The sequence below is a fragment of the Neophocaena asiaeorientalis genome, unplaced genomic scaffold (assembly GCF_003031525.2).
Source record: "Neophocaena asiaeorientalis asiaeorientalis breed wild unplaced genomic scaffold, Neophocaena_asiaeorientalis_V1.1 scaffold62, whole genome shotgun sequence".
Taxonomy (NCBI): Eukaryota; Metazoa; Chordata; class Mammalia; order Artiodactyla; family Phocoenidae; genus Neophocaena; species Neophocaena asiaeorientalis.
The window spans coordinates 2,036,685-2,063,119 of NW_020175191.1; the positions used below are offsets into that span (position 1 = coordinate 2,036,685).

General features: G+C 37.7%; 1 protein-coding gene and 1 pseudogene across 3 annotated transcripts in view; both read right to left on the bottom strand.

Moving 5' to 3' along the window:
* Positions 1–171: 171 nt before the first annotated feature.
* Positions 172–26,435, bottom strand: part of PHTF1 (putative homeodomain transcription factor 1) — a 64,395-nt gene continuing 38,131 nt past the window's right edge. For 2 of the 3 annotated variants that reach the window (XM_024764794.1, XM_024764793.1), the window contains 7 exons: positions 26,069–26,341; positions 25,159–25,290; positions 24,558–24,644; positions 7,879–8,034; positions 6,813–6,908; positions 5,975–6,100; positions 172–5,436 (listed from right to left, as the gene is read on the bottom strand). In XM_024764794.1, the coding sequence (XP_024620562.1) occupies positions 5,416–5,436; positions 5,975–6,100; positions 6,813–6,908; positions 7,879–8,034; positions 24,558–24,644; positions 25,159–25,290; positions 26,069–26,341 (891 nt within the window). In that variant the 3' untranslated portion in view covers positions 172–5,415. The remainder of the gene's footprint in view (positions 5,437–5,974; positions 6,101–6,812; positions 6,909–7,878; positions 8,035–24,557; positions 24,645–25,158; positions 25,291–26,068; positions 26,342–26,435) is intronic. The other variant, XM_024764795.1, reaches the window with a different exon arrangement.
* Positions 9,382–9,883, bottom strand: LOC112412991 (glycine cleavage system H protein, mitochondrial-like; annotated as a pseudogene).

Sequence of the window (26,435 nt, forward strand, 5' to 3'; positions counted from 1 at the left end):
ATTTGTTACCTTGAGTAATACCTTACTACAGCATATAGGCTCAGGGTGTGCTGCAGGAAAGGAATGGAATTATTTCACACTTGTGAAATTCAAACTTCATTATTCAAGATGGGCACCAATAACTGCAAGGAGCCAAGGATTACTTTAAATGACCAAACTAGTCAACAGCTGTATCGATGAGATTAAGTTTAATGAGTTTACTTCTTGGTAATTCCAAATCATACACTGTATTTGGGAGTAAGACCCATTTGGCCCATGATGGAGTGTGTAGACTACAAAATTCTGAAAAGGAATTTCATTCATTTGAAAGAGGGTTATTTTCACAGTGCACAGGTTCACTTACCTCTAGATACAATGAACCAAAATTAAAAACACAGAGCCGTAAGCTTACACTTTGGAGGACATCCTGGTACTTAGAACTTTTCTACTTGTCTCTGAAAGTTAAGAAAACCATACCCCAATTAGGCAAGTATTTGGTTATTCAACTTTTCAAAGTGTTTATATTATACACGAGGCATAATGTACATATTTAGGAAGCCTGAAGTCATACCTCCATAGCGATTTTAGGAGACAGAATTTTTCCCAATACAAATTATAAAAGTAGCTGAACAGGTATTTTTCTTATCCATCTATGGTTATTATTATTTCAATTAAATGTATGTATGGCCTAATCTAGTTCTATTTTTACATCTTGGTTTATTTAATTTCTCAGTAGCAGGTAAATGTTAAAGTATCACTCCTTTTGGGAGATCAAAAGTCCAATCTCCTAGAAATTATTATACAGGAATAAATGAAGCACTGACAGTACAACTCTTCCATCCTAACAGAAGAAAAAAGAAAAAAAAAACTACAGAAACAGTAGATTACTTGAGGTCTATTCATTTATTCTATGCATTTATATTACGTACCTATTATGGGGTCAGGTACTCTTCTGCATTCTGGGGACCTAGGAGTGAAAAACAACAGCAACAAAAATTCCTGCCTTAAGGGACTTATATTCTAGTGGGGAAGGACAGAAACAAGTAGGCAAAAAATAAGATAATCAGGTTCTGATAAGTGCCGTGAAGGAAATGAATGGACCATATATAACTGATAACAAGGATAAGACGGGGAACAACTTTAACTCAGAGAAGGTCCTGCTAAGGAACTGACAGCTGAGAAGCCATTCAGGGGAGAACTGAAGAAAACACATTCCAGGCACAGTCTGAGATAAGAAAGAACTTGGTATAACGGAGGAACACAGGGAGGCCAGTGTGGCTGTCAGGTACTGAGGAGGGGAATTTGGAAAGGGAAGCAGGCGTGATAATGAAGGGCCTTGGAGGCCAGCATAGGGAAAGCCAGGAAGGATTTAAGTAGGAATGATAGAGTCTCCATGTTTTTAAGCTCACTCACGTGGCTGTGGAGAACCGACTGCAGAGGCAAGAATGGGAAGGGAACAGTGGGTCAGCACAGTAATCCAGCTGAGCGCAAAGGAGGCTCAGTCTGTTAGCGGTGGGAACACAGAACCAACGTGACTGGCTGGTAGGTTAGATATGGAGGGAAAGAGAGGAACCAGGAATAAACCCTAAGCCTTTGGCTTGAGCAGTTGAGTAAACATTTTTCTATTTACTAAGGTGGGAAAAACATTTACTCTCCCACCTCAGACAACTTAAAAAAAAAAAAAAAGGAAAAATATATATGAAAAAATGGGTGTTAGATGTTGGACAACAGGCAGTGAAAGATAGTGGAATTCAATGAGGTGAGCCCCATGTTTGCCCCAGATTACTTAGAGGCAGTTTCTAGGCTGTGGTGTAGGAAGGGGGTATCCAAACTGAACCAAGCAGCCTTGCTGAGTTGAGGAGAGAGTTAAGAATCTGGGGCGGCCAGGACAGCTAGAATTGGCAGGCCGAGTACCAGAGAGAAGACAGCTGCAGAGAGAGGAGAGCACAGCTGCACAGAGAGGAGAGAGCTCCAAAAATGTGCAGAGGTTTCCTTTCAAGTTTTCAGGTATTGATGAGCACAAGGAAATACTCAACAGGGAAAGAACCACCAAAAAGAAGCAGGCCAAAAATTCTTGAGCTGGGAAGAGTTCATGTTCCTACAGTTAAACTGGAAAAACCTGACCATGAACAGGGTTATCAGGTAGAGTACTCAGGAGGATTTTGCTTCAGTTGTGGAGAAAAGTAGCACCAGAGTAAAGGCTGCTCTGGCCCACCTAACAAAGCTTAAAAGCAAGCCTTGAAATGATCAAACTGTTTTCAAGTATCTTAACTGCATTCTAAAACAAAGCTCAAGAATATTTAAAAGAATACACACACACACGAAGACCCAACACCCAACAATGTAAAATTCACATCCATTAAGAAATTACTAGGCATGTAAAGAAGCAGGAAAGTATGACCCAAAATGAGGAGAAAAATAAATCAACAAAAACAAACCCCCAGATAACACAGATGATGGCTGTTATAATGTTCTTATTTACTATTTCTATTATAAATATTATGGAAACAAGAGAGAGAAAAGAAACAGCACGTTAAAGAGAGACATGAGGATACAAAAAACTGAAAAAGCAATATCAAAATTCTGTAGACAAAATACATTGGGTAGGATTAACAGCAAATTAGTGCAGAAGAACAGGTTAGTGAACTTGAGGCACAGCAATAGAAATAGTTGTGCCAGTCTTCTGTCTTGAATAGAAATTAAAAACAGAAGACTGGGACAATGTACAGAACATCAGTAAGGTGTGGGACAACTTCAAGCAGCCTAATTAACATGTGGAGTCTCAGGAGGTGGGAGACTGGGGTATAGAAAACTTATTTTAAGAAATAACAGTCAAAATTTTTCCAAATTTGATGCAAACTAAAAATCCAGAGACCCAGTAAGTGCAACAAATCCCAAGCACACACACAAATAATGAAGACAACTACACCAATGCACATTATAACTAAATAGCACAAATTCAATGAAAAAGGTAAAAACCTTAAAAGCAGCCAGAGTTAAAAAAAAAAATGCAGAAGAACAAAGATGACAATGACAGCAGACTTCTTGTCGGAAGCAATGCAATCCAGGAGGCAGTAGAGCAGCAACATCTTTAAAACTAGAATTTTATGCCCAGAAAAAACATCTTTCAAACATAAAGATTCAAAAATCTTTCTCAACAAAGTAGGCCTATACACCTTGCTAAAAAGATTTTGGATTTTTACCTTCAAAGTAATACTAAGCCATTAATAGATTCTAAACGATGAGACTGAGGCTTGCATTTCAGAAAAGACACATTCGCTTTTGAGATGAATAGGTGGGCATGGGGGAGAGGGGCAGAAAAGCAGAATCTTGTTCAAAAACAAAGGATGTTGACTTAGATGAGGGTGATGAAAGTGGGGATGGAGAAGAAAGGACTGATTAGAAAAATATCTAGAAGAGAATTCCTCACAGACTTGATGACTGGATGTGAGGTATGAGAAAGGCAAGAGTGAAAAATGATTCCCAAGTTTCCGACATGAGCAACCACCCATACAGTTAATTTTACCCACCTGAAAAATCATTTAAACCAATTATACACCATCAAAACTATAACCGAAACAACTCACGGGAGTAAACTATTCTGAATACTGCATTTACGCTAAAGAATTCACTGTGTAAAAAATTCAAATAAAAATAGAACAGTGGTGTTTTTTTTGTAGGAGAAAAAGATAAAGCTTTCTTCATCCGAAATCTGCACTGAGCGGTTCAATCCTGGATTTGAGATAGCTGCTATTGTCCCTTGTGGAAAACAGTTAAAGCATGATTTCTATGAGCCATCTGCTGAGATACTGAAGTGCCTTTACAGATCAGTTCCTTCCAAAGGTAAATCACTATAATGGGGTTTTACTTTTTAAAAAGAATTGTAACTCTCACGCAGTATTTGGAATGGCTGCAAATTTTTGGTAATCCACTTCTAGTTCAGCAATCTTGCCCCCTAGGTTTCTATCTTCACAGCTAGGAATCTATCAGCAAAAGATTTTTTAAAGGGTTTTAAACAGTAATTACAAATGTTTATTGTGGATTTATGAAGGGCGACGTACTTTATGCTATGTTAAGTACCTTACTTGATAATCTCATTTAACCTTAACAACACTATTAGGTAGTTATTATCCTTATTAAGCAGGTAAAGAAACTGAGATGCAAAGATGTTAAGTAACTTGCCTTAGACTATGAAGCTAATAAGTAGCAGAGCCAAGGATATGAATCCAGAAAGGTCTGACCTCAATTCCTGGACTTAAGAAATTCATCTTTAAACCTCAAAAATCTTCCTGCATATTAGGGTATGTGTAAATGACACACTGATTTTGCATGTACATACTTCACATGTAATAACTAAGTTTCCTAATTATTTCCATTTAAAAATTCACAAAATCTTGTCATTAAAATGTGGGCTTTCAGTTTGCCTCAAGAGATTCTTCAAAGTGGGTAACTTAATGAGCAGGAATTAAATGTAGCCTATTAGAGTTTTCATTAACATATGTATACGCATGTATGTGCAATCGGGGATACTGATAAGAGAATCCCAATCATCGGTGGCATAGCCTGGCTCAGTACAGACACCGAGGACATGAGATTATACTGAGGGTTAAATACATTGAGTCTCACAACAGATGAACTATGAACACTTCACTTAGTAGTGTGATGGGAAACATAGCTCAGATGATTTAAATGGAAAACATGTTTTATGGTGGACACGGGTGGGTGCGCATAGACTTAAATTTCTCATGCTGGATCACATGCCATATTACATGCATGACTCTCACCAACACCTATACAGTTATTAGGATTAACTTCAAAATTATAAACTAATTAAAATTTTCTCCATAGTTTAACAGAAAATCACAGTTTAAAAGGTTATTTTTTTCTTTCAACAACGACAAAAAAGCCTAGAAACTGAAATTCTCCAATAAAGTTCTTTTATTCAGGCTCAACCTAAAATAGTTTAAACTTGATCTCTCTTTGCTAGAGAAATGAAATCTCCAATTCTATAGACTGTAATAGAAAAGTACTGAATTTGCATATTTCCAATAAAGGATTTTGCTTCATGCTTTGGGCATCTGCCATAGTTACCCAAAAGACTATTTCCAATAAATATAACTGTCACCGCACTGAAATGCCCAGAATAAATTTCCTAACTTAAAAAGTTGTCCTTAAGTTACTACAACACAACAGTCTTCAGTCTCCTGACTATTCATACTATTTGAAAACCATGAAAATACAGGTTTTTAGCATGCACACCCAGTTGGAAAAGGCTCTGTTCCTCTGAAAACACCATTCGTTAGATTAGGTAGAGCTGAGGGCACCTCTCCGTGTGAATAAGCAGGTGGGTGTCTCATGGGTTTGCAGTCATCTCTTTCCTTAATGGGTTAAGCACTGATGCCAGCAAGGGGAGAAAGTCCGGGCACATGACTCAGCTTATGACTTAATTTTCCACAGCTAAGAAAAGAAAATCACCAAAATAGTTAGTTTTATGACAAATAGGTGGGGTTGATAGGTACACTTACATGTAAACCAAGAACCGTTTACATAAGAAAAAAGTACCAACTGTGACAACAGCAACCATAGAACATCATAGAGAAAAAACCCTTAACAATTTCCAGGATCAAAAAAGATATACTGCAGTTCACGGGTTTTTGGTTTTCATTCATTCTGCCTCTGTACATTTCCCTAGATCAGAGGCCAACCCAGCCCACGCTATTAAATTGACATGAGATTCAAACTTGATTTTTTTGTTCCATTCAAGAGCACGATCTATTGTACTTGCATAAAATGAGAAAACCTAAGCCGAATGTCTATTTCAAATGTCTATTCCTCTACCTCAGGAGTTATTTCCATGCCAGTCCCTCCCTCCCTCCTTCCACCCTCCCTCTCTCGCTCGCTCTCTCACACACACACAGTGGGAAGAACAAAGATTACTATATACAAGAAGTTTTAAGACTTCAGGCAGATGCTACAGAGTGATAATCACACTTACTCTTATATTAAATCCTAGAAGATCGCTTATAACACCTGAGACAGCAGAAAGGATAACTACTCGTGTGATATTGTAGATCAAGGGATTCATTGTCAGTCCATAGAGTCTAAATGGTGTGTCCAGCTCCTACAAAAACATGAAAGAACTGAGATGAAACACATGGTTTCATAATAGCCACCAGTGACTTCTCGACTGTTTTTTTCAGTCTTGGGAGAGGAGGATTGCTTAAAACCTCTTCCCTTAATGTTCAATAGCTACATTCAAAAAACCTGTAATGAGGGGAAGTGGGGGAGGGATAAATTTGGAATTTGGGATTAACAGATACAGACTATTGTATATAAAATAAACAACAAGGACCTACTGTATTGTGCAGGGAATATGTTCAATACCTTGTAATAACCTATAATGGAAAAGAATCTGAATATGTATGTATCACTTTGCAGTACACCAGAAACATTGTAAATCAACTGTACTTCAATTAAAAATAATAATTTTAAAATTAAAAATTAATTAATTAATTAATGCCTTAATGGACTCTCACCTACTTTTCCACTAGCTAAGTTTTTAAAGGTGGATTCAAGCAATATGCTATTTGTTATTTTTTAATGTAATTTTAAAATGTGACAGACATCAGCAATCACAGAACTTGGGTAGTAAGTTGGGAAACTTTCTCTCATAGAGCCATTAAACCCAAACTATCAAGTTGGTAGTTTGAATCTACACAGCATCTATCTGTTACTAGGGTCCTCTCCAAGAAGTACAGCATTGATTTAATTAAATGGTAGTAAAAATGTATCACAGGAAAAAAAAAAAAAATGTATCACAGGGTATTACTTACTTTCAATAACTTGGTGGATAGCTTTAATACATTGTTTACTAGAGTAAGCTGTTCTTTCTTATTCGGCTTTTTTTCCATTTTAAGATATAAATTAATCTAAGGGAAGGAATAGAGATTAGGGCAAATGTCATGGAAAAGATAGATATATATATTGCATTCAACATGGCAGATTTTGAGGTCAATGTTTTCAAGTAAAATAAATTTCAAAATTCCAGTAGCTATTTCTTCAGAGCACATATGCCACGTACCCAAACCCCCATCCCTAATCAGTCACATATGGCAAAGAAAAGCTATTTAGTGAAGAAAAAATAACAATGAAGCAATTTATCAAAACAATGCAAACTTTTATATTAATTATAGCAATTAAAATGTAAACTCCTTGAGTTCAAAAACTGTATCTTATTCATCTTGGTATCCCCCAAATAACCTAACATCCTCATTAAACATTCATGGAATGGAAAAAGATCGCTGCTTTTAATTTACTAATCCCTTGTTTTTCCCCTTCTGGTAAGAATTCTCCACTATAATTCTAAGGCCAAAAAAAAAAAATCTAACGATATTAGGTATTTTTATTTATAACTTACGGATAAACATGAAATTAAAAACAAAAGAACCCAACTCTATACTACTCTGTATTTATAAGAAACATTTCTCAATTGTAATATCTTCTCACGTACTAAAGAGCAAATATTTTCCAAACACTGAATGTATTCAGCATTTGACTGATAGAGAAGAAAGTCAAGAAGCTTATTAAACATCCTTAAATGAGAGGTACTCTAAAGATCTAATACTTGACACAGAATATGAGATTAAAAGCATGCTCCATTACCACCAACAAAAATAATTTTTATACTATGAAGTAGCACCCAATCCTGGGAGCAGGTGGGAAAGATAATATCCTCATTTTATGAAGAGGAAGCAATTATATAGTAGTAAAGTGACTTGTAAGGTGTAAGGTCATATAGCTAGAAAGTGACAGAATCTAGTCTCAACCCTGAATCTTCTGCAGAAATCTTATTATACCATCTCTAACCACTGAATCAAACTGTCAAGGACCAATCAATACCTGTTCAGTAAGTAGTATTGAGACATTGCTGTATTTCTTATTGGTTTCAGACCCCAGTGAGGCTAAGCGCAGTAAGAAAAGTAGTAAAGCTGATTCCCAGATCAAAAACTCCCAATTATAAGCATCATTTAGGAAAGTTTTATGTCCCCGGAGAACCTATGAAAAGGACCAAAAAACAGTTAAGTTTTTCACTTGTCTTAAAATCTGTAATTACTCCTTTACTCTAGAACTTTAAAAACATTTACAAGATACCAATATTTTAATACTCAAAGTAGGAGACTTTTAATACTTATAAAGTATTTTCTATTCAATTAGTGATTATGTATTTCTCTAAGTTTCCTAGATTTTCTTCTTTGCATGAGAGACAGCAAGGGTCTGGAAGTAACAAGGGAAGAAAACATAATAGAATAAGTGAAATAAAACAAATGTATTTCCAAACTCTTTAACCACAAGTGTGCCCACTCACAATTATATGGTGACCATTTTTCAAAGTAGGGTTGGCCAAAAAGTTCCTTTGGTTTTTAAGTAAAAATAAACGACACATTTTTCGTTTTCACCAAGAACTTCATTGAACAACGTATTCACCCTTTTGTTCCACTACCTTCTGCCATTTTTCAGGCAACTTCATAATTCCATCTTCCCAAAACTTTTTTATCTTTTTGAGCAAAGAACTGTTCCAGGTGCCTTTTACAGTCTTGCAGGGAATTGAACATTTTTTCCATTAAGAGAATTTTGTAAAGACCTAAATAAATGGAAATCCGAAGGTGCAATGTCTGGTGAATGTGGCGGATGAATCAGAACTTCCCAGCCAAGCTGTAACAGTTTTCGCCTGGTCATCAAAGAAACATGCAGTCTTGCGTTATCCTGATGGAAGATTATGTGTTTTCCGTTGACTAATTCTGGATGCTTTTCGTTGAATGCTGCTTTCAGTTGGCCTAATTGGGAGCAGTATTTTTTTTTTTAAGAATTTGAATATTTTATTATTAAACTGTTTCTTATTTTCCTGCAAGGCTGTTGCTTTACTGTATAAAAATAGCACCAGCAAACACAGTATATTGCAAAATTAAGATAGTAATGTTCTTTACTGGACACTATACAACTAACAAACTTTTCTCCACTGCCATTTATGTCCAGTGGCAAGTTCATTGAGTATTTTGACCCAAATCCAGGGATGGCTGTAAGCAAGTTACAATATTATAAAAGGTTAAGATAACAATGTTATCCTTGAATTGCATCATTTTTATAACTAGTTTTACCACAGATAATTTCAGGAATTCTCAGTATTATAACTGGAGACTAGCCTAAAAATCACAGGGTGTTGTGAAAAAGATGCATGTGTTTATCTGAAATCATTAGGAAGTTAAGGGGTATTTTCTTCAGGCAACATTGCTGCAAGTAGTTTATTTTGCTAAAAGTTGCTTTTTAAAAATCTATCCACCACTAATTTAAGACAACTATGCTAGATTCAGTTGTTTCAAACTAATTTATTTAGGGGTTCCATTTTCACTCCTCAATAGATTTTATGTATTTCTCATATGCTTCTTCACTCATTAGTTCATCTAGTTCTGACGGATTACTGAGTGTCATCTTGATCAGCCAACCATCATCATAACAAGATCTGTTGACAAGTCCTGGATTTTCTGCTAGGGCTTCATTAATTTCAGTTACTTCTGATAGAGGAGAATAGAGTTCACTAGCAGCTTTCACCCTTTCCAAAGCACCAAATTCCTCGTTTGTTCAACTTTGTCCCAACTTCAGGCAGACTACAGTAAGCAACATCTCCCAAAACTTCCTGTGCAAAATTGCTGATTCCCACTGTTCCAACACCATTTTCTGCTGTTACCCATTCATGTTTGTCTGAATTTACAACCCGACAGCAGAGTGGGTCCACTGTGCAGCACCCGGACGGCACCCGCCCGCAGTCCCCAGGGCCGCGGCAGGCAGGGCGCGTTGGGCGCAGGCTGCAGAGCGCAGCCCGCACACTCCATGCCACTCGCTGTGCCATGTTCTCAGGGGCGCTGGGAGCAGTATTTGTTGGAATTAATCATTTGGTTTTCTGGAAGGAGCTCATAATAGAGGACTCCCTTCCAATCCCACCATATACACAACATCACCTCCTTTGGATGAAGACCGGCCTTTGGTGTGGTTGGTGGTGGTTCATTTCGCTTGCCCCACGATCTCTTCCATTCCTCATTATTGTACACTATCCACTTTTCATCTCCCGTCACAATATGTTTTAAAAATGGAACATTTTCGTTACGTTTAAGCAGAGAATCGCATGTTGGAAATACAGTCAAGAAGATTTTTTTCGCTTTACTTACGTGAAACCCAAACATCAAAGCGATGGACATAACCCAGCTGGTGCACATGATTTTCATTGCTCAACTTGGATATCGTGAGTATGTCGGCTATCTCCTGTGTGCTATAATGTTGATTATTCTCAATTAATGCCTCGATTTGAACACTATCAACTCCAACTGGTCTACCCGACCACGGAGTAACGTCCAGAGAGAAATCTCCAGCACAAAACTTCACAAAGCACTTTTGACACGTTCGATCAGTCACAGCACCTTCTCCATATACTGCACAAGTCTTTTTTGCATTTCATTTGTGGTTTTACCTTTCTTGAAATAATAAAGCATAATATGCTGAAAATGTCGCTTTTTTTCTTCCATCTTCAATATTCCATATTCAATATGGCTACACAAAAAATTCACCAGTTTTGATAAGTTTTTTTTTTTTAAATGCAGGCTGACATGACAGCTGTCACAATACAATCTAATGAAATTGTTTCAAATGAAGTTAGACAACTAAGCACTACTAGAGCCATCTTATGGAAAAAAAACGAACAAACTTTTTGACCAACCCAATAATAAATTTGCATTTGAATAACAGAGCCCCCTAAAACATGCGGCCCATCCCACTGGCATGACTAGAAAATCCTGAGGACCAGCTCTTTACTCCACTTTAGGATCTGAATAACAACAGCAGCAGCCACCAATTATAAAATGCCTATTATGTGTCAAGTTTTCAGGTAAAAGTTCTTGTTTTTTACAAAATTTTTTTGTTGATTGAAATGTAAAGAAGTTTACTAAAGCAAGCCCAAGGTAAAATGAGATTTATTGAAAAATATACAGAGACCCCTCACAGAAACTAAATGCGGGCCTTTGAAAATCAGGAAGTCAGCAGGTAGCTGCCCTCGCCATCTCCCTTCCACTAGGGCCATTCAGGCTCCCCCCTCCACTCCTCTCAGCTAATTCCACTGCCTTGTAAGACCCTTCTTTACTGCTCCCCCCAACTCTGACTTGGTTTCCAATGCTACTGGCCCCAGTGATCCCTTCTGACCTTTCTTCTGCAAAGTCCACCACTGATACCTCAGGTTTTCATTTCTAATTTGCAAAAGAGGGAATATGTTTAGTTTAGTCTGGGTCAGGTATTCACCCCAGCAAGTTACTTACAACTAAGGGGTGGGGGTGGGGGTGGCAGGGGGGAGGAAAGTAACAACTAATAGCAACCTAAAAGTGCTGAAAGTAACTGGCAACCTAGAAATCTCTACCCATTAAAAATATCCTTTAAACATGAAAGTGATAAAAGACATTTTCAAACAAACAAAAACTGAGAGAATTCATCACCAGCAGATTCTTCAAGCAGGCAGGACATAATCCCAGAGAAAAACACAGAAATGCACAAACTAATGAAAAGTAATGGAAAGGGTAAATATGTAGGTAAATATAAATGAATAATTAACTACAAAAAGCAATAATAATTACATCTTATGGGTTTAAGATATATGTAAAATTAAAATGAAGGACATGTGTAACACAAAAGTGAATGGGTAAAAAGAAAAAAAAAAAGTGAATGGGTAAATGACATAAAGTGTTGTAAGGTCCTAGCATGGTAAATTAATAATTTTGTTAGACTCTAATAAGCTAAGGATGTGTGTTGTAATCTCTGGGGTCAATAGTAGTAAATATATATATATATATATATAAAGTTAACAGAGAGGATTAAATGAAATGTTTTAAAATATTTGACTAATAAAAGATGGCCAAAAAAAAGAGAAAAAGGAAAATTAACAAATAAACCAAATAGGAACCAAACAGTATTTGTAGTTATAGTAATTAAGTTTAACTGGGTCAGACATTCCAAATCACTAAAACTGGGAGGCTGGATTAAGAAACAAGCAAACAGGAGGACTGGAGACAACAAAATGGAGTAGAAGGACCTTGAGCTCACCTCCTCTCACAAGCACATCAAAACCACAACTAACTGCTGAACAACCATCAGTAAAAAAGACTGGAAGCTACCAAAAAAAAAATATTCTACATTCAAAGACATAAAGAAGAAACCACAGTGAGAGGGTAGGAGGGGTGCACTCATAATATGATCAAATCCCATACAGCCTGGGTGGGTGACCCACAAACTGGAGAATAATTATATCACAGAAATTCTCCCCAAGGAATGAGAGCTCTGAGCCCCACACCAGGTTCCCCAGCCTAGGGGTCTGGCACTGGGAGGAGGAGCCCCAGAGCATTTGGCTTTGAAGGCCAGGGGGGCTTGATTGTAGGAGCTCCACAGGACTGAGGAAAACAGAGACTTCACTCTTGGAGGGCATATACAAGGTCCTCGTGCACTGGGACTGAGGGCAAAAGCAGTGACTTTATAGGAGCCTGAGCCAGATCTCCCTGCTGGTCTTGGAGGGTCTCCTGGGAAAGCGGGGGGCAGCTGTGGCTCTCTCTAGGATCATAAAAGCTGGTGGCTGACACACTGAGGAGTGTTCATTGATGTGAACTCTGGCTGGAGGTAGACGTCTCGCTTGGGATCTTGGCACCAAGGCCTGGCCCCACCCAACGGCCTGTAGGCTCCAGTGCTGGGACGCCTCAGGCCAAACAACCAAGAGGGCAGGAACACAGCCCCACCCATCAGCAGACAGGCTGCCTAAAGACTTCCTGAGCCTACAGCCACCTCCAGACATGCCCCTTGACATGGCCCTGCCCACCAGAGGGCCAGCACCCAGCTCCACTCACCAGTGGGCAGGCACTGGCCCCTGCCACCAGGAAGCCTGGACAAGCCTCTAGACCAGCCTCACCCACCAGGGGGAAGACACTAGAAGCAAGAAAACTGCAATCCCACGGCCTGTGGAACTAACTCTGAAAACACAGGTCAGAACCCACCCTGGGAATGGTCCCTGGCCCTTAGGTAACAAGATGGGAGTGTACTGTTGGGACACATAGGACATCCCCTACAGAGGACCACTTCTCCAAGGTCAAGAAATGTTAACTATTCTACTACATACGTAAGAGAACACATAGAAATTTAAACAAAATGAGACAGCAAAGGAATATGTTCCAGACAAAGAAACAAGATAAAACTCCAGAAGAACAACTAAGTAAACTGGAGATAGGCAATCTACCTGAGAAAGAGTTCAAAGTAATGATTGTAAAGATGATCCAAGAGCTCGGGAAAAGAATGGATGCACAGAGCAAGAAGTTATTAGCAAAGAGTTAGAAAATATAAAGAACAACCAAACAGAGTTGAAGAATGCAATAACTGAAATGAAAAATACACTAGAAGGAATCAATAGCAGAATAAATGAGGCAGAAGAACAAATCAGTGAACTGGAAGACAGAGTAGTGGAAATCACTGGTGTGGAACAGAATAAAGAAAAAAGAATGAAAAGAAATGAGCACAGGTTAAGAGACCTCTGGGACAATGTCAAATGCACCAACATTTGCATTATAGGGGTCCCAGAAGGAGAAGAGGGAGAGAAAGGGCCTAAGAAAATATTTGAAGAGATAATAGCTGAACACTTCCCTAACATGGGAAAGGAAACAGTCACCCAAGTCCAGGAAGCATAGAGAATCCCACACAGGATTAACTCAAGGAGGAACAGACTGAGACACATAGTCATCAAACTGACAAAAATTAAAGACAGAGAAAATATGAAAACAACAAGGGAAAAGCAACAAAAACATACAAGGGAATCCTCATTAGGTTATCAGTTGATTTTTCAGCAGAAACTCTGCAAGCCAGAAGGGAGTGGCAGAATATATTTAAAGTGATGAAGGGGAAAAACCTACAACCAAGAATACTATACTCAGCAAGGCTCTAGTTCATATTTGATAGAGAAATCAAAAGCTTTACAGACAGGCAAAAGCTAAGGGAATTCTGCACCACCAAACCAGCTTTACAACAGATGCTAAAGGACCTTCTCCAAATGGAAAAGAAAAGACCACAACTAAAAATAAGAATACTCAGCAAGGCTCTAGTTCATATTTGATAGAGAAATCAAAAGCTTTACAGACAGGCAAAAGCTAAGAGAATTCTGCACTACCAAACCAGCTTTACAACAGATGCTAAAGGACCTTCTCCAAATGGAAAAGAAAAGACCACAACTAAAAATAAGAAAAGTATGAAATGAAAAGCTCACCAGTAAAGGCAAACATATAGTAAAGGTACAAAATCATCCACATACAAATATAACATCAAAACTAGTAATTGTGAGAGGAAGAGAGAGGGTATAAACGCAGGATATTTAAAATGCATTTGAGGGCTTCCCTGGTGGCACAGTGGTTAAGAATCCCCCTGCCAATGCAATGCGCATGGGTTCGAGCCCTGGTCTGGGAAGATCCCACATGCCACAGAGCAACTAAGCCCATGCACCACAACTACTGAGCCTGTGCTCTAGAACCCATGAGCCACAGCTACTGAGCCCATGTGCCACAGCTACTGAAGCCCGCGTACCTAGGCCTGTGCTCTGCAACAAGAGAAGCCACTGCAATGAGAAGCCCACGCACCACAACAAAGAGTAGCCCCCGCTCGCCACAACTAGAGAAAAACCCACGTGCAGCAATGAAGACCAACACAGCCCAAAAAAATTAAAGTTAAAAATAAAATGCATTTAAAATTAAGAGATTAGCAACTTAAAACAATCTTGTATATATATAGGCTGCTATACCAAAACTCATGGTAACCACAAACCAAAAATCTATAATAGATATACACACAAAAAAGGAAAAGGAATCCCAACACAACACTAAAGAGAGTCATCGGGCTTCCCTGGTGGCGCAGTGCTTGAGAGTCCGCCTGCCGACGCAGGGGACGCGAGTTCGTGTCCCCGTCCGGGAAGCTCCCACATGCCGCGGAGCGGCTGGGCCCGTGAGCCATGGCCGCTGAGCCTGCGCGTCCGGAGCCTGTGCTCCGCAACGGGAGAGGCCACAGCAGTGAGAAGCCCGCGTACCGCAAAAGAGAGTCATCAAGTCACAGGAGAAGAGAACAAAAGAGGAAAGGTAAAAAAAATGACCTACAAAAACAAATCCAAAACAATTAACAAAATGGCAATAAGAACATAGGTATCGATAATTACTTTAAATGTAAACAGATTAAATACTCCACCAAAAGACACAGACTGGCTGAATGAATACAAAAGAAGACCTGTACATATGTTTTCTACAAGAGACCCACTTCAGATCTAGAGGCACATACGGACTGAAAGTGAGGGGATGGAAAAATGTATTCCAGGTTAGAACTACCTCCCCAGAGATCAGGCAAGGGTAAGGGAGGGCTTGGCTGCTGTTTTTAAACGCAGCATTTTTTGTTCCCTTTCTAGAAACCAGCTGCAACGTTAGGTCAGAGCACATTAAAATGAGCCACTTCTGAACCAACAGCGCCAGGCCCCAGGCCTGCTGTGAAGGCCCCAGCAAACATCAGGGCTTGGTCCGCGTGATGTTCCTTCCTATGCTTGTCCAAGTGGTGCTCTGCCTCAGAGTTGAGGTAAGAGAGGCATCAGGACACCTCACATTCGGTCACCTAGCAGAGATCAGCAATTCCTGGGCTCAGTGAGGAGGTTTGCCATGTGTCTGACAGGGTCTTGGTGCTCTGCCTAACACTGGGTGTCAGGCCTGAACCTCTGAGGTCGGAGAGCTGAGTTAAGGACATTGGACCACCAGAGACCTCCGGGCCTCATGTAATATCAAAAGGCAAAAGCTCTCCCAGAGATCTCCATTCCAATGCTAAGACCCAGCTCCACTCAACAACCAGCAAGATACAGTGCTGGACACCCTATGCCAAACAACTAGCAAGACAGGAACACAAACCCACCCATTAGCACAGAGGCTGTCTAAAATCATAATAAGGTCACAGACACCCCAAAACACACCATCGGATGTGGTCCTGCCCATTAGAAAGACAAGATCCAGCCTCATCCACCAGAACACAGGAACCAGTCCCCTCCACCAGGAAGCCTACACAACCCACTGAACCAACCTTAGCCACTGGGGACAGACACCAAAAACAACGGGAACTACAAACCTGCAGCCTGCAAAATGGAGACCCCAAACACAGTAAGTTAAGCAAAATGAGAAGATAGAGAAATACACAGCAGATGAAGGAGAAAGATAAAAACCCACCAGACCAAACAAATGAAGAGGAAATAGGCAGTCTACCTGAAAAAGAATTCAGAGTAATGATAATAAAGATGATACAAAATCATGGAAATAGAATGGAGAAAATGCAAGAAACATTTAACAAGGACCTAGAAGAACTAAAGAGCAAACAAACAACGATGAACAACACAATAAATGAAAGTTAAAATTCTCTAGAAGTAATCCATAGCAGAATAACTAAGTCAGAAAAATGGATAAGTGACCTGGAGGATAAAACAGTGGAAACAACTACTGCAGAAGAGAATAAAGAAAAAAGAATGAAAAGAATTGAGAACAATCTCACAGACATCTGGGAGAATGTTAAACGCACCAACATTTGAATTATAGGGGTCCCAGAAGAAGAGAAAAAGAAAGGGATTGAGAAACTAACTGAAGAGATTATAGTTGAAAACTTCCCTAATATGGGAAAGGAAATAGTCAATCAAGTCCAAGAAGCAGAGATGGTCCTATACAGGATAAAACCAAGGAGAAACACGCCAAGACACATGTTAATCAAACTATTAAAAATTAAATACAAAGAAAAAAATATTTAAAGCAGCAAGGGAAACACAACAAATAGCATACAAGGGAATCCCCATAAGGTTAACAGCTGATCTTTCAGCAGAAACTGTGCAGGCCAGAGGGTAGTGGCAGGACATATTTAAAGTGATGAAAGGGAAAAACCTACAACCAAGTTTACTCTACCCAGCAGGGATCTCATTCAGATTCGACGGAGAAATTAAAACCTTTACAGACAAGCAAGAGCTAAGAGAATTCAGCACCACCAAACCAGCTCTACAACAAATGCTTAATGAACTTCTCTAGGCAGAAAACACAAAAGAAGAAAACGACTTACAATAACAAAGCCAAAACAATTAAGAAAATGGTAATAGAAACATACATATTGATAACTACCTTAAATGTAAATGGATTAAATACTCCAACCAAAATACACAGACTGGCTGAATGGATACCAAAATAAGACTCGTACATATGCTGTCTACAAGAGACCCACTTCAGACCTAGGGACACATACAGACTGAAAGTGAGGGGATGCAAAAAAACATATTCCATGCAAATGGAAATCAAAAGAAAGCTGGAGTAGGAATTATCATATCAGACAAAATAGACTTTAAAATAAAGACTATTACAAGAGACAGAGAAGGACACTACATAATGATCAAGGGATCAATCCAAGAAGAAGATATAACAATAGTAAATATTTAGGCACCCAACATAAGAGCACCTCAATACATAAGTCAAATGCTAACAGCCATAAAAGGGGAAATCAACAGTAACACAATCATAGTAGGGGACTTTAACACCCCACTTTCACCAGTAGACAGATCATCCAAAATGAAAATAAATAAGGAAACACAAGCTTTAAATGACACATTAAACAACATTGACTTAATTGATATTTATAGGACATTCCATCCAAAAACAACAGAATACACATATTTCTCAAGTGCTCATGGAACATTCTCCAGAAGAGATCATATCTTGGGTCACAAATCAAGCCTTCGTAAATTTAAGAAAATTGAAATCGTATCAAGTATCTTTTCCAACTACAATGCTATGAGACTTGATATCAATAACAGAAAAAAATCTGTAAAAAATACAAACACATGGAAGCTAAACAATACACTATTAAATAACCCAGAGATCACTGAAGAAATCAAAGAGGAAATCAAAAAATACCCAGAAACAAATGACAATAAAAACACGACAACCCAAAACCTATGGGATGCAGCAAAAGCAGTTCTAAGAGGGAAGTTTATAGCAATACAATCCTACCTCAAGAAACAAGAAACATCTCAAATAAACAGACTAACCTTACAGCTAAAGCAATTAGAGAAAGAAGAACAAGTAAACCCCAAAATTAGCAGAAGGAAAGAAATAAAGATCAGATCAGAAATAAATGAAAAAGAAATGAAGGAAGCAATAGCAAAGATCAATAAAACTAAAAGATGGTTCTTTGAGAAGATAAACAAAATTGACAAACCATTAGCCAGACTCATAAAGAAAAAACATGAGAAGACTCAAATAAATAGAATTAGAAATGAAAAAGGAGAAGTAACAACTGACACTGCAGAAATACAAAGGATCATGAGAGATTACTACAAGCAACTCTATGCCAATAAAATGGACAACCTGGAAGTAATGGACAAATTCTTAGAAAAGCACAACCTCCCAAGACTGAACCAGGAAGAAATAGAAAATATAAACAGACCAATCACAACTACTGAAATTGAAACTGTGATTAAAAGTCTTACAACAAACAAAAACCCAGGACCAGGTGACTTCACAGGAGAATTCTATCAAACATTTACAGAACAGTTAACACCTATCCTTCTCAAACTCTTCCAAATTCTACCAGAAGGAGGAACACTCCCAGACTCATTCTACGAGGCCACCATCACCCTGATACCAAAACCAGAGAAAGATGCCACAAAAAAAGAAAAGCACAGGCCAATATCACTGTTGAACATAGTTGCAAAAATCCTCAACAAAATACTACACACAGAATCCAACAGCACATTAAAAGGATCATACACCATGACCAAGTGGGGTTTATTCCCAGGAATGCAAGGATTCTTCAATATACGAAATCAATGTAATAAACCGTATTAACAAATTGAAGGAGAAAAACTATATGATCATCTCAATAGATGCAGAAAAAGCTTCTGACAAAATTCAACACCCATTTATGATAAAAACCCTCCAGAAAGTAGGCATAGAGGGAACTTACCTCAACATAATAAAGGCCAAATATGACAAACCCACAAGAAGCACCTAAGGGTCCATCGACAGATGAATGGATAAGGAAGATGTGGCACATATACACAATGGAATATTACTCGGCCATAAAAAAAAAGAAATTGGGTTATTTGTAGTGAGGTGGATGGACCTAGAGACTGTCATACAGAGTGAAGTAAGTCGGAAATTCAGAAAATACCGTATGCTAACATATATATGGAATCAAAAAAGAAATGGTTCTGAAGAACTTATGGGCAGGACAGGAATAAAGACTTAGACGTAGAGAATGGACTTGAGGACATGGGGAGGGGGAAGGGTAAGCTGGGACAAAGTGAGAGAGTGGCATTGACATACATACACTACCAAATGTAAAACAGAGAGCTAGTGGGAAGCAGCCACATAACACAGGGAGATCAGCTCCGTGCTTTGTGTCCACCTAGAGGGGTGGGATAGGGAGAGTCAGGGGAGACATGAGAGGGAGGGGATATGGGGATGTATGTATATGTATAGCTGATTCACTTTGTTATACCGCAGAAACTAACACACCATTGTAAAGCAACTATACTCCAATAAAAATGTTAAAAAAAAAAAAGGTATTCCATGCAAGTGGAAATGAAAAGAAAGCTGAAGTAGCAATACTTATATCAGACAAAATAGACTTTAAAATACAGTTATAAGAGAGAAAGAAGGACACTACATAATGATCAAGGGAACAATCAAAGAAGAAGATGTAACAATTGTAAATTCATGTGTCCCCAACATAGGAGAACCTCAATATATTAGGCAAGTGTTAACAGACATAAAAAAAGGAATTGACAGTAACACAATAATAATATCAATAGACAGATCGTCCAGACAGAAGATCAATAAGAAAATCCAGTCCTTAAATGACACATTAGACTAAATGGACTTAATTGATATTTATAGAGTATTCCAACTGAAAGCAGCAGAATGCACATTCTTTTCAAGTGCACATGCAACATTCTTCAGGATACATCACATGCTGGACCACGAAGCAAGCCTTGGTAAATTTAAGAAAACTGAAATTATATCAAGCATCTTTTCTGACCACAACACTATGAGATTAGAAATCAACTGCAAGAAAAAAACATGAACACATGCAGGCTAAATAATATGCTATTAAACAACACTGAAAAAGTCAAAGAGGAAATTAAAAAAAAATAGCTAGAGACAAATGACAATGAAAACATGATGATCCAAAACCTATGGGACACAGCAAAAGCAGTTCAAAGAGGGAAGTTTATAGCGATACAAGCTTACCTTAGGAAACAAGAAAAATCTCAAATAAACCACCTAACCTTACACCTAAAGCAACTAGAGAAAGAAGAACAAACAAATTCCAAAGTCAGTAGAAGTAAAGGAATCATTAAGATCAGAGCAGAAATAAATGAAATAGAGACTAAGAGAACAATAGAAAACATCGATAAAACTATTAACAAAAGCTGGTTCCTAGAAAAGATAAACACAATTGATAAACCTTTAGCCAGACTCATCAAGAAAAAAAGGAAAAGGGCCCAAATCAATAAATTAGAAATGAGAGACTACTCCAAGCAACTATATACCAATAAAATGGACAACCTAGAAGAAATGGACAAATTCTTAGAAAGGTACAATCTACCAAGACTGAACCAGAAGAAATAGAAAATATGAACAGACTGATCACAAGTACTGAAATAGAATCTGTGATTTTAAAACTCCCAGAAAACAAAAGTCTAGGACCAGATAGCTTCACAGGCAAATTACCAAACATTTAGAGAGGAGATAATACCTACACTTCTGAAACTATTCCCAAAATTGCAGAGGAAGGAACACTTCCAAACTCATTCTATGAAGCCATCATCACCCTGATACCGAGAACAGACAAAGGTATCACAAAAAAAGAAAATCAGGCCAATATCATTGATAAACATAGACGCAAAATCCTCAACAAAATACTAGCAAACTGAATCCAACAATACATTAAATAATCAAGTGGGATTTATCCCAGGGATGCAAGGATTTTTCAATATCCACAAATCAATCAGTGTGATACACCACATTAACAATTTGAAGAATAAAAACCACATGATCAATAGATGCCGAAAAAGCTTTTGACATTTAACATGCACTAGTGATTAAAAACTCTGTAGAAAGTGGGCATAGAGGGAACATACCTCAACATAATAAAGGCCATATATGACAAACCCACAGCTAACATCATACTCAACAGTGAAAAGCTGAAGACATTTCCTCTAAAATCAGGAACAAGACAAGGGTGCTCAATCTCTCTTATATTCAATATAGTCTAGGAAGTCCTAGTCACAGCATTCAGAGAAGAAGAAGATATAAAAGGAATCTAAATTGGACAGGAAGAAGTAAAAGTGTCACTGTTTGCAGATGACATGATACTATACATAGAAAATCCTGAAGACACTACCAGAAAACTACTAGAGCTCATCAATGAATTCGGTAAAGTTGCAGAATAACATAAGACTGAATACTATAAAACTTCTACAGGAAAACATGGGCAGAACACTCTTTGACATAAATCACAGCAAGATCTTTTTTGACCCACCTCCTAGAGAAATGGAAATAAAAACAAAAATAAACAAATGGGATCTAATTAAAACCTAAACATAAGACTGAATACTATAAAACTTCTACAGGAAAACATGGGCAGAACACTCTTTGACATAAATCACAGCAAGATCTTTTTTGACCCACCTCCTAGAGAAATGGAAATAAAAACAAAAATAAACAAATGGGACCTAATTAAACTTAAAAGCTTTTGCACAGCAAATGAAACCTTAAACAAAACAAAAAGACAACCTACAGAATGGGAGAAAATATGTGTAAATGATGAGACTGACAAGGGATTAATTTCCAAAATATAGAAACAACTGAATAACAATAAACCAAACAGCCCAATAAAAAAGTGGGCAGAAGATCTAAGTAGACATTTCTCCAAAAAAGACATACAGATGGCCAAAAGGCACATGAAAAGATGGTCAACATCACTAATTATTAGAGAAATGTAAATTAAATCTACAATGAGGTATCACCTCACTCCAGTCAGAATGACCATGATGAAAAAGTCTACAAATAATAAATGCTGGAGAGGGTGTGGAGAAAAGGGAACCCTCTTGCACTGTTGGTGGGAATGTAAATTGGTACAGCCACTATGGAAGAACAGTATGGAGGTTCTTTAAAAAACTAAAAATAGTTACCATATGATCCTGCAATCCCACTCCTGGGCATATATCCAGACAAAACTATAATTCAAAAAGATACACGCACCCCAATGTTCATTGCAGCACTATTTACAACAGTCAAGACATGGAAGCAACCTAAATGTCTATCGACAGATGAATGGATAAAGAAGATACGGTATATATATCACAGGGAGCTATACTCAATATTTTGTAGTAACCTATAAGGGAAAAGAATCTGAAAATAATATATATTCATATATGTGTATAACTCAATCACTTTGCTGTACACCTGAAACTAAACATTGTTAATCAACTATACTTCAATAAAAAAGAGAGAGAGAGAAAGGGGAAAAGCTCAAAAAGAAAATATATTTTGTAATAAATACAGATCTGTTACCAAAATAAATTAATAAAATAACCTTTCAGCATTGAAAAAAAGAGATCACTAAAGATACTAAAGCACTTTGATAGTTTAACAGCAAAAAAAAAAAGAAACAAGCAACCAAAAAAGGATATGCTGATTATAAGAGATAGAACTATACAAAGACAAAATAAATGAAAAAGGGTAGACAAAGATATTGCATACAAAAACTAATCAAAACACAGATGGTGTAGTTAAATTAATATCAAATAGAGTAAACTTTAAGTTAAGAAACATTAGAAATAGAGACATTTTATAAGGTCATGAAAGGTAAAGAAAGCCTGACACTGTTTAGGATTAAAGAAGATTAAAGAAACATAACAGCTAAATGTAATAACTGATCCTGGATTGAGAAAAAAAATAACTATAAAGGACACAAAAGTCTATCCACCAAGGAGACGGATAACAATTCTAAATCTGTATGCACCCAGTTACACTGCTTAAAAACATATAAAGCAAAAATTGACAGAAATAAAAGGAGAAAAAGATAAATCCACCATTGGAGCAGACTTGACCACACCTCTCTCAGTGGCTGACAGAATAAGCAAACCAAAAAGATGAGTAGGGACACAGGAAGTTTCAGCAATACAACTAATAAACTTGGGCTAATTTATATAGAGAGAACGCTGCTCTCCAAAACAGTGGGATACAAATTCTTTCAAAGTGCTGATGGAAGATTTAATAAAACTGACCATATACTGGATAATAAAGCAATTCTACATATTTCAAAAGACTGAAAACATTCAGAGCATGTTTTCTGACCATAGCAGAATTAAGTTAAAATTCAATCAATAGAAAAGTACAGGATAAGGCTGTAACTTCTTGTAATAAAGAAAACACAGAAGTACCAAAATAAATAAAGAAAGAAAGATACAGGGACCTGTCAAAAGAACACAGGAAGGGACTTTAAGGGTCTCCCACTGGCCAAATCTGGGACAATTTAGGAATCAAAACATAGTAATAACTTATAATCCACTGGATAAAAATAAGAACACAGGAGTCCATAGCGTAGTAAATGAATGAATGAATAAACGGGAAAAAAGAAAAAGTCTACGTTAGAGTGACAACTAATAAAATTAGAAGAAACGATGGAGTTGGAAAATCACCATTTTGTATCCATAATGGTATATAGCTTTATTAACAATCAAAAATTGCCAATTAAAATTAAATTACCATGATCTTAGAGTCTTAAAGGACTAAAAATTATCTTTATTCTCACTTCAAAAGTTAGAAGAGGACTTCCCTGGTGGTGCATTGGTTAAGAATCCACCTGCCGATGCAGGGGACATGGGTCTGATCCTTGGTCCAGGAAGATCCCAAATGCCACGGAGCAACTAAGCCTATGTGCCACAACTACTGAGCCTGCGCTCTAGAGCCTGCAAGCCACAACTACTGAGCCCACGTGCTGCAACTACTGAAGCCCGCACTCCTAGAGCCCATGCTCTGCAACAAGAGAAGCCACTGCAATAAGAAGCCCGCACACCGCAACCAAGAGTAGCTCCCACTTGCCACAAATAGAGAAAGCCCGCATGCAGCAACAAAGACCCAACGCAGCCAAAAATAAATAAATAAAATAAAATACACTTTTTTAAAAATTAAAAAAAAAGTTAGAAAAATTAACAAGTATTCAAACTAGCAAAAGAAATGTAGACACATTAAAAATATATATACTTCAACATAACCATGCTGGCACCTCGACCTTGGACTCCAGTTCCCAGAGCTGTGAGATACAAATGTCCATTGTCTATACATACACACACACACTTAAACACACACACACACACTTAAACACGGTGAACTGATTTAAAACAGAAAGTGAGCTCTATTTTCCATTTTCCACTGAAATAGATCTGAAACTCTTACCTGGGCACAACAAATGAAAGCAATGGAAAGTGTCAGTAGGAAGACAGAAGACACAACCACATCCACTGATCGCTGTGGGCCCCGTCTCTGTGGAGTGAGATGCGTAGGTTAGCGTTTTAGGTCACCACCGGAGATGGCAACAGCCCTCACATCATTCACACTCCCAATCTTACTGTATTGGCGTGAAAATGAACATTTATAAGACGTTTCTGACACAGGATTTTAATATATTTTGGACATATTTGACTTTAATTAAGCTCTGAGATCCATGCCATTCAAATTAAGGGTGTGATTGATTCATGAACATATTTTCAGCTGGAATATTCCCCCCAAAAGTCAGAAAAAGATGAGACAATCAATTGATCACTCTGCCCTAGGAATTTAAATTTTCTTTTCCCTTTTTAAGGTCTTATTTACTTAGCTCTACCAGCTCTGCAGATAGATCACTCCTAACCTGGTGTCCAGCAAGTCTGTCAGCCACTGATATCTGTCCAGTATATAGAACTACCCTGCCTACTGAGTATCTAGCACCAGAAATTTCAGTGGACATGTTTTCTGCGTATTATTGCAGATATTCCATGGTTAGTCAGCTAAAACTCACCTTTAGAAAGGAACGCAGTGATAACCATATCTTAATGTTCTCCACCTTTTTAAGTCTGAAATGAGGTATTTCATATTTCCTAGCTTTCCTGGCAGAAGTAATATGGCTGAAGAGTTTTGCAAATAAAAATCTCTAGAGGAGGTTAAAAAAAAAAAAAAAACACAAAGTGAAACGTACACGTGTCACTGTGTGTATATTTACATAATTGTAAACAATATTCCCAGCATATAAAAAATATTAAAAGGATCAAGTTCTAATCAGTGGTCACTAAGACAGGCAGTGAAAAAACATTGTTAATAGCTCATTAACCTGTCGCTTGCAAAGCACATTATGTAGTAATATAGTTCTTCACAACATGCTACACTCTTGGCATTTTCAAGGAATATACCTTGGAGACCTTTGTGAATCCCCACCTTCACAAACTCAAATGTTTATACAAAATTCTAGCTTACTCCCAAATTACATTTCTATTCAAAACCACATTTTTTGCACATATCACCAATATATTAAGCCCTCAATCCCAAACTCTTATCAAATTTCAGTAAGTTTATTTCTCACTTGGCCATTTTTCACAGAAACATCTTCACTTTGGTAATTACTACATATGCTACATATACAAAACATCAAGGGCACATTGAGGTGCAGGTGCTAAGCAATCAGCTAGGCTCACTCACTGGCTCAGCCACTTACTCTTGCAAGTAGGCTCAGCAAAATTGCAGATTATAGCATGTCATTTGTGAATAATCAGTACCACAAGTGTTAAACCCACAAATACCAAAAGTTCACTTATCAAGCCTCCATTGCCCACGTTAACTTCTGGAGAGAGGACAAATCAGGGGAACAAAAGCAACTCAACAGAATACCATATACAAAAGCAGAGGTAAGAAATTTTACTTAATTGTCTACTGACCTGTTTGTATGTTCTCTCCGCCACACACATCATGAAAAAAAACATCCAAGTAAGACACAGTCGTTCAAAAAAATTAATTATAGACAAGATAATAATAGGTGCAACAGGTGGTGCCCCACAAAAGAGAGTCAAGATCTCCTCAGCTGAGATGTACTTTAGCTGGTCAAGACTCTTCTCTCGGAACAGTCGATGTAAAAAAGGGAAAAATGCTAATCCGATGGTGACGACATTTCCCAGCATCTGATAACCTACTCCTTGCTGATACGCATTAACCTGGGAATTAATTTAAAATATCCATCATTACTGCACAGCTAAATGGAGTTGTGAAGCAGTATTTATCAAATACTATTTAGATTATTAAAAACTA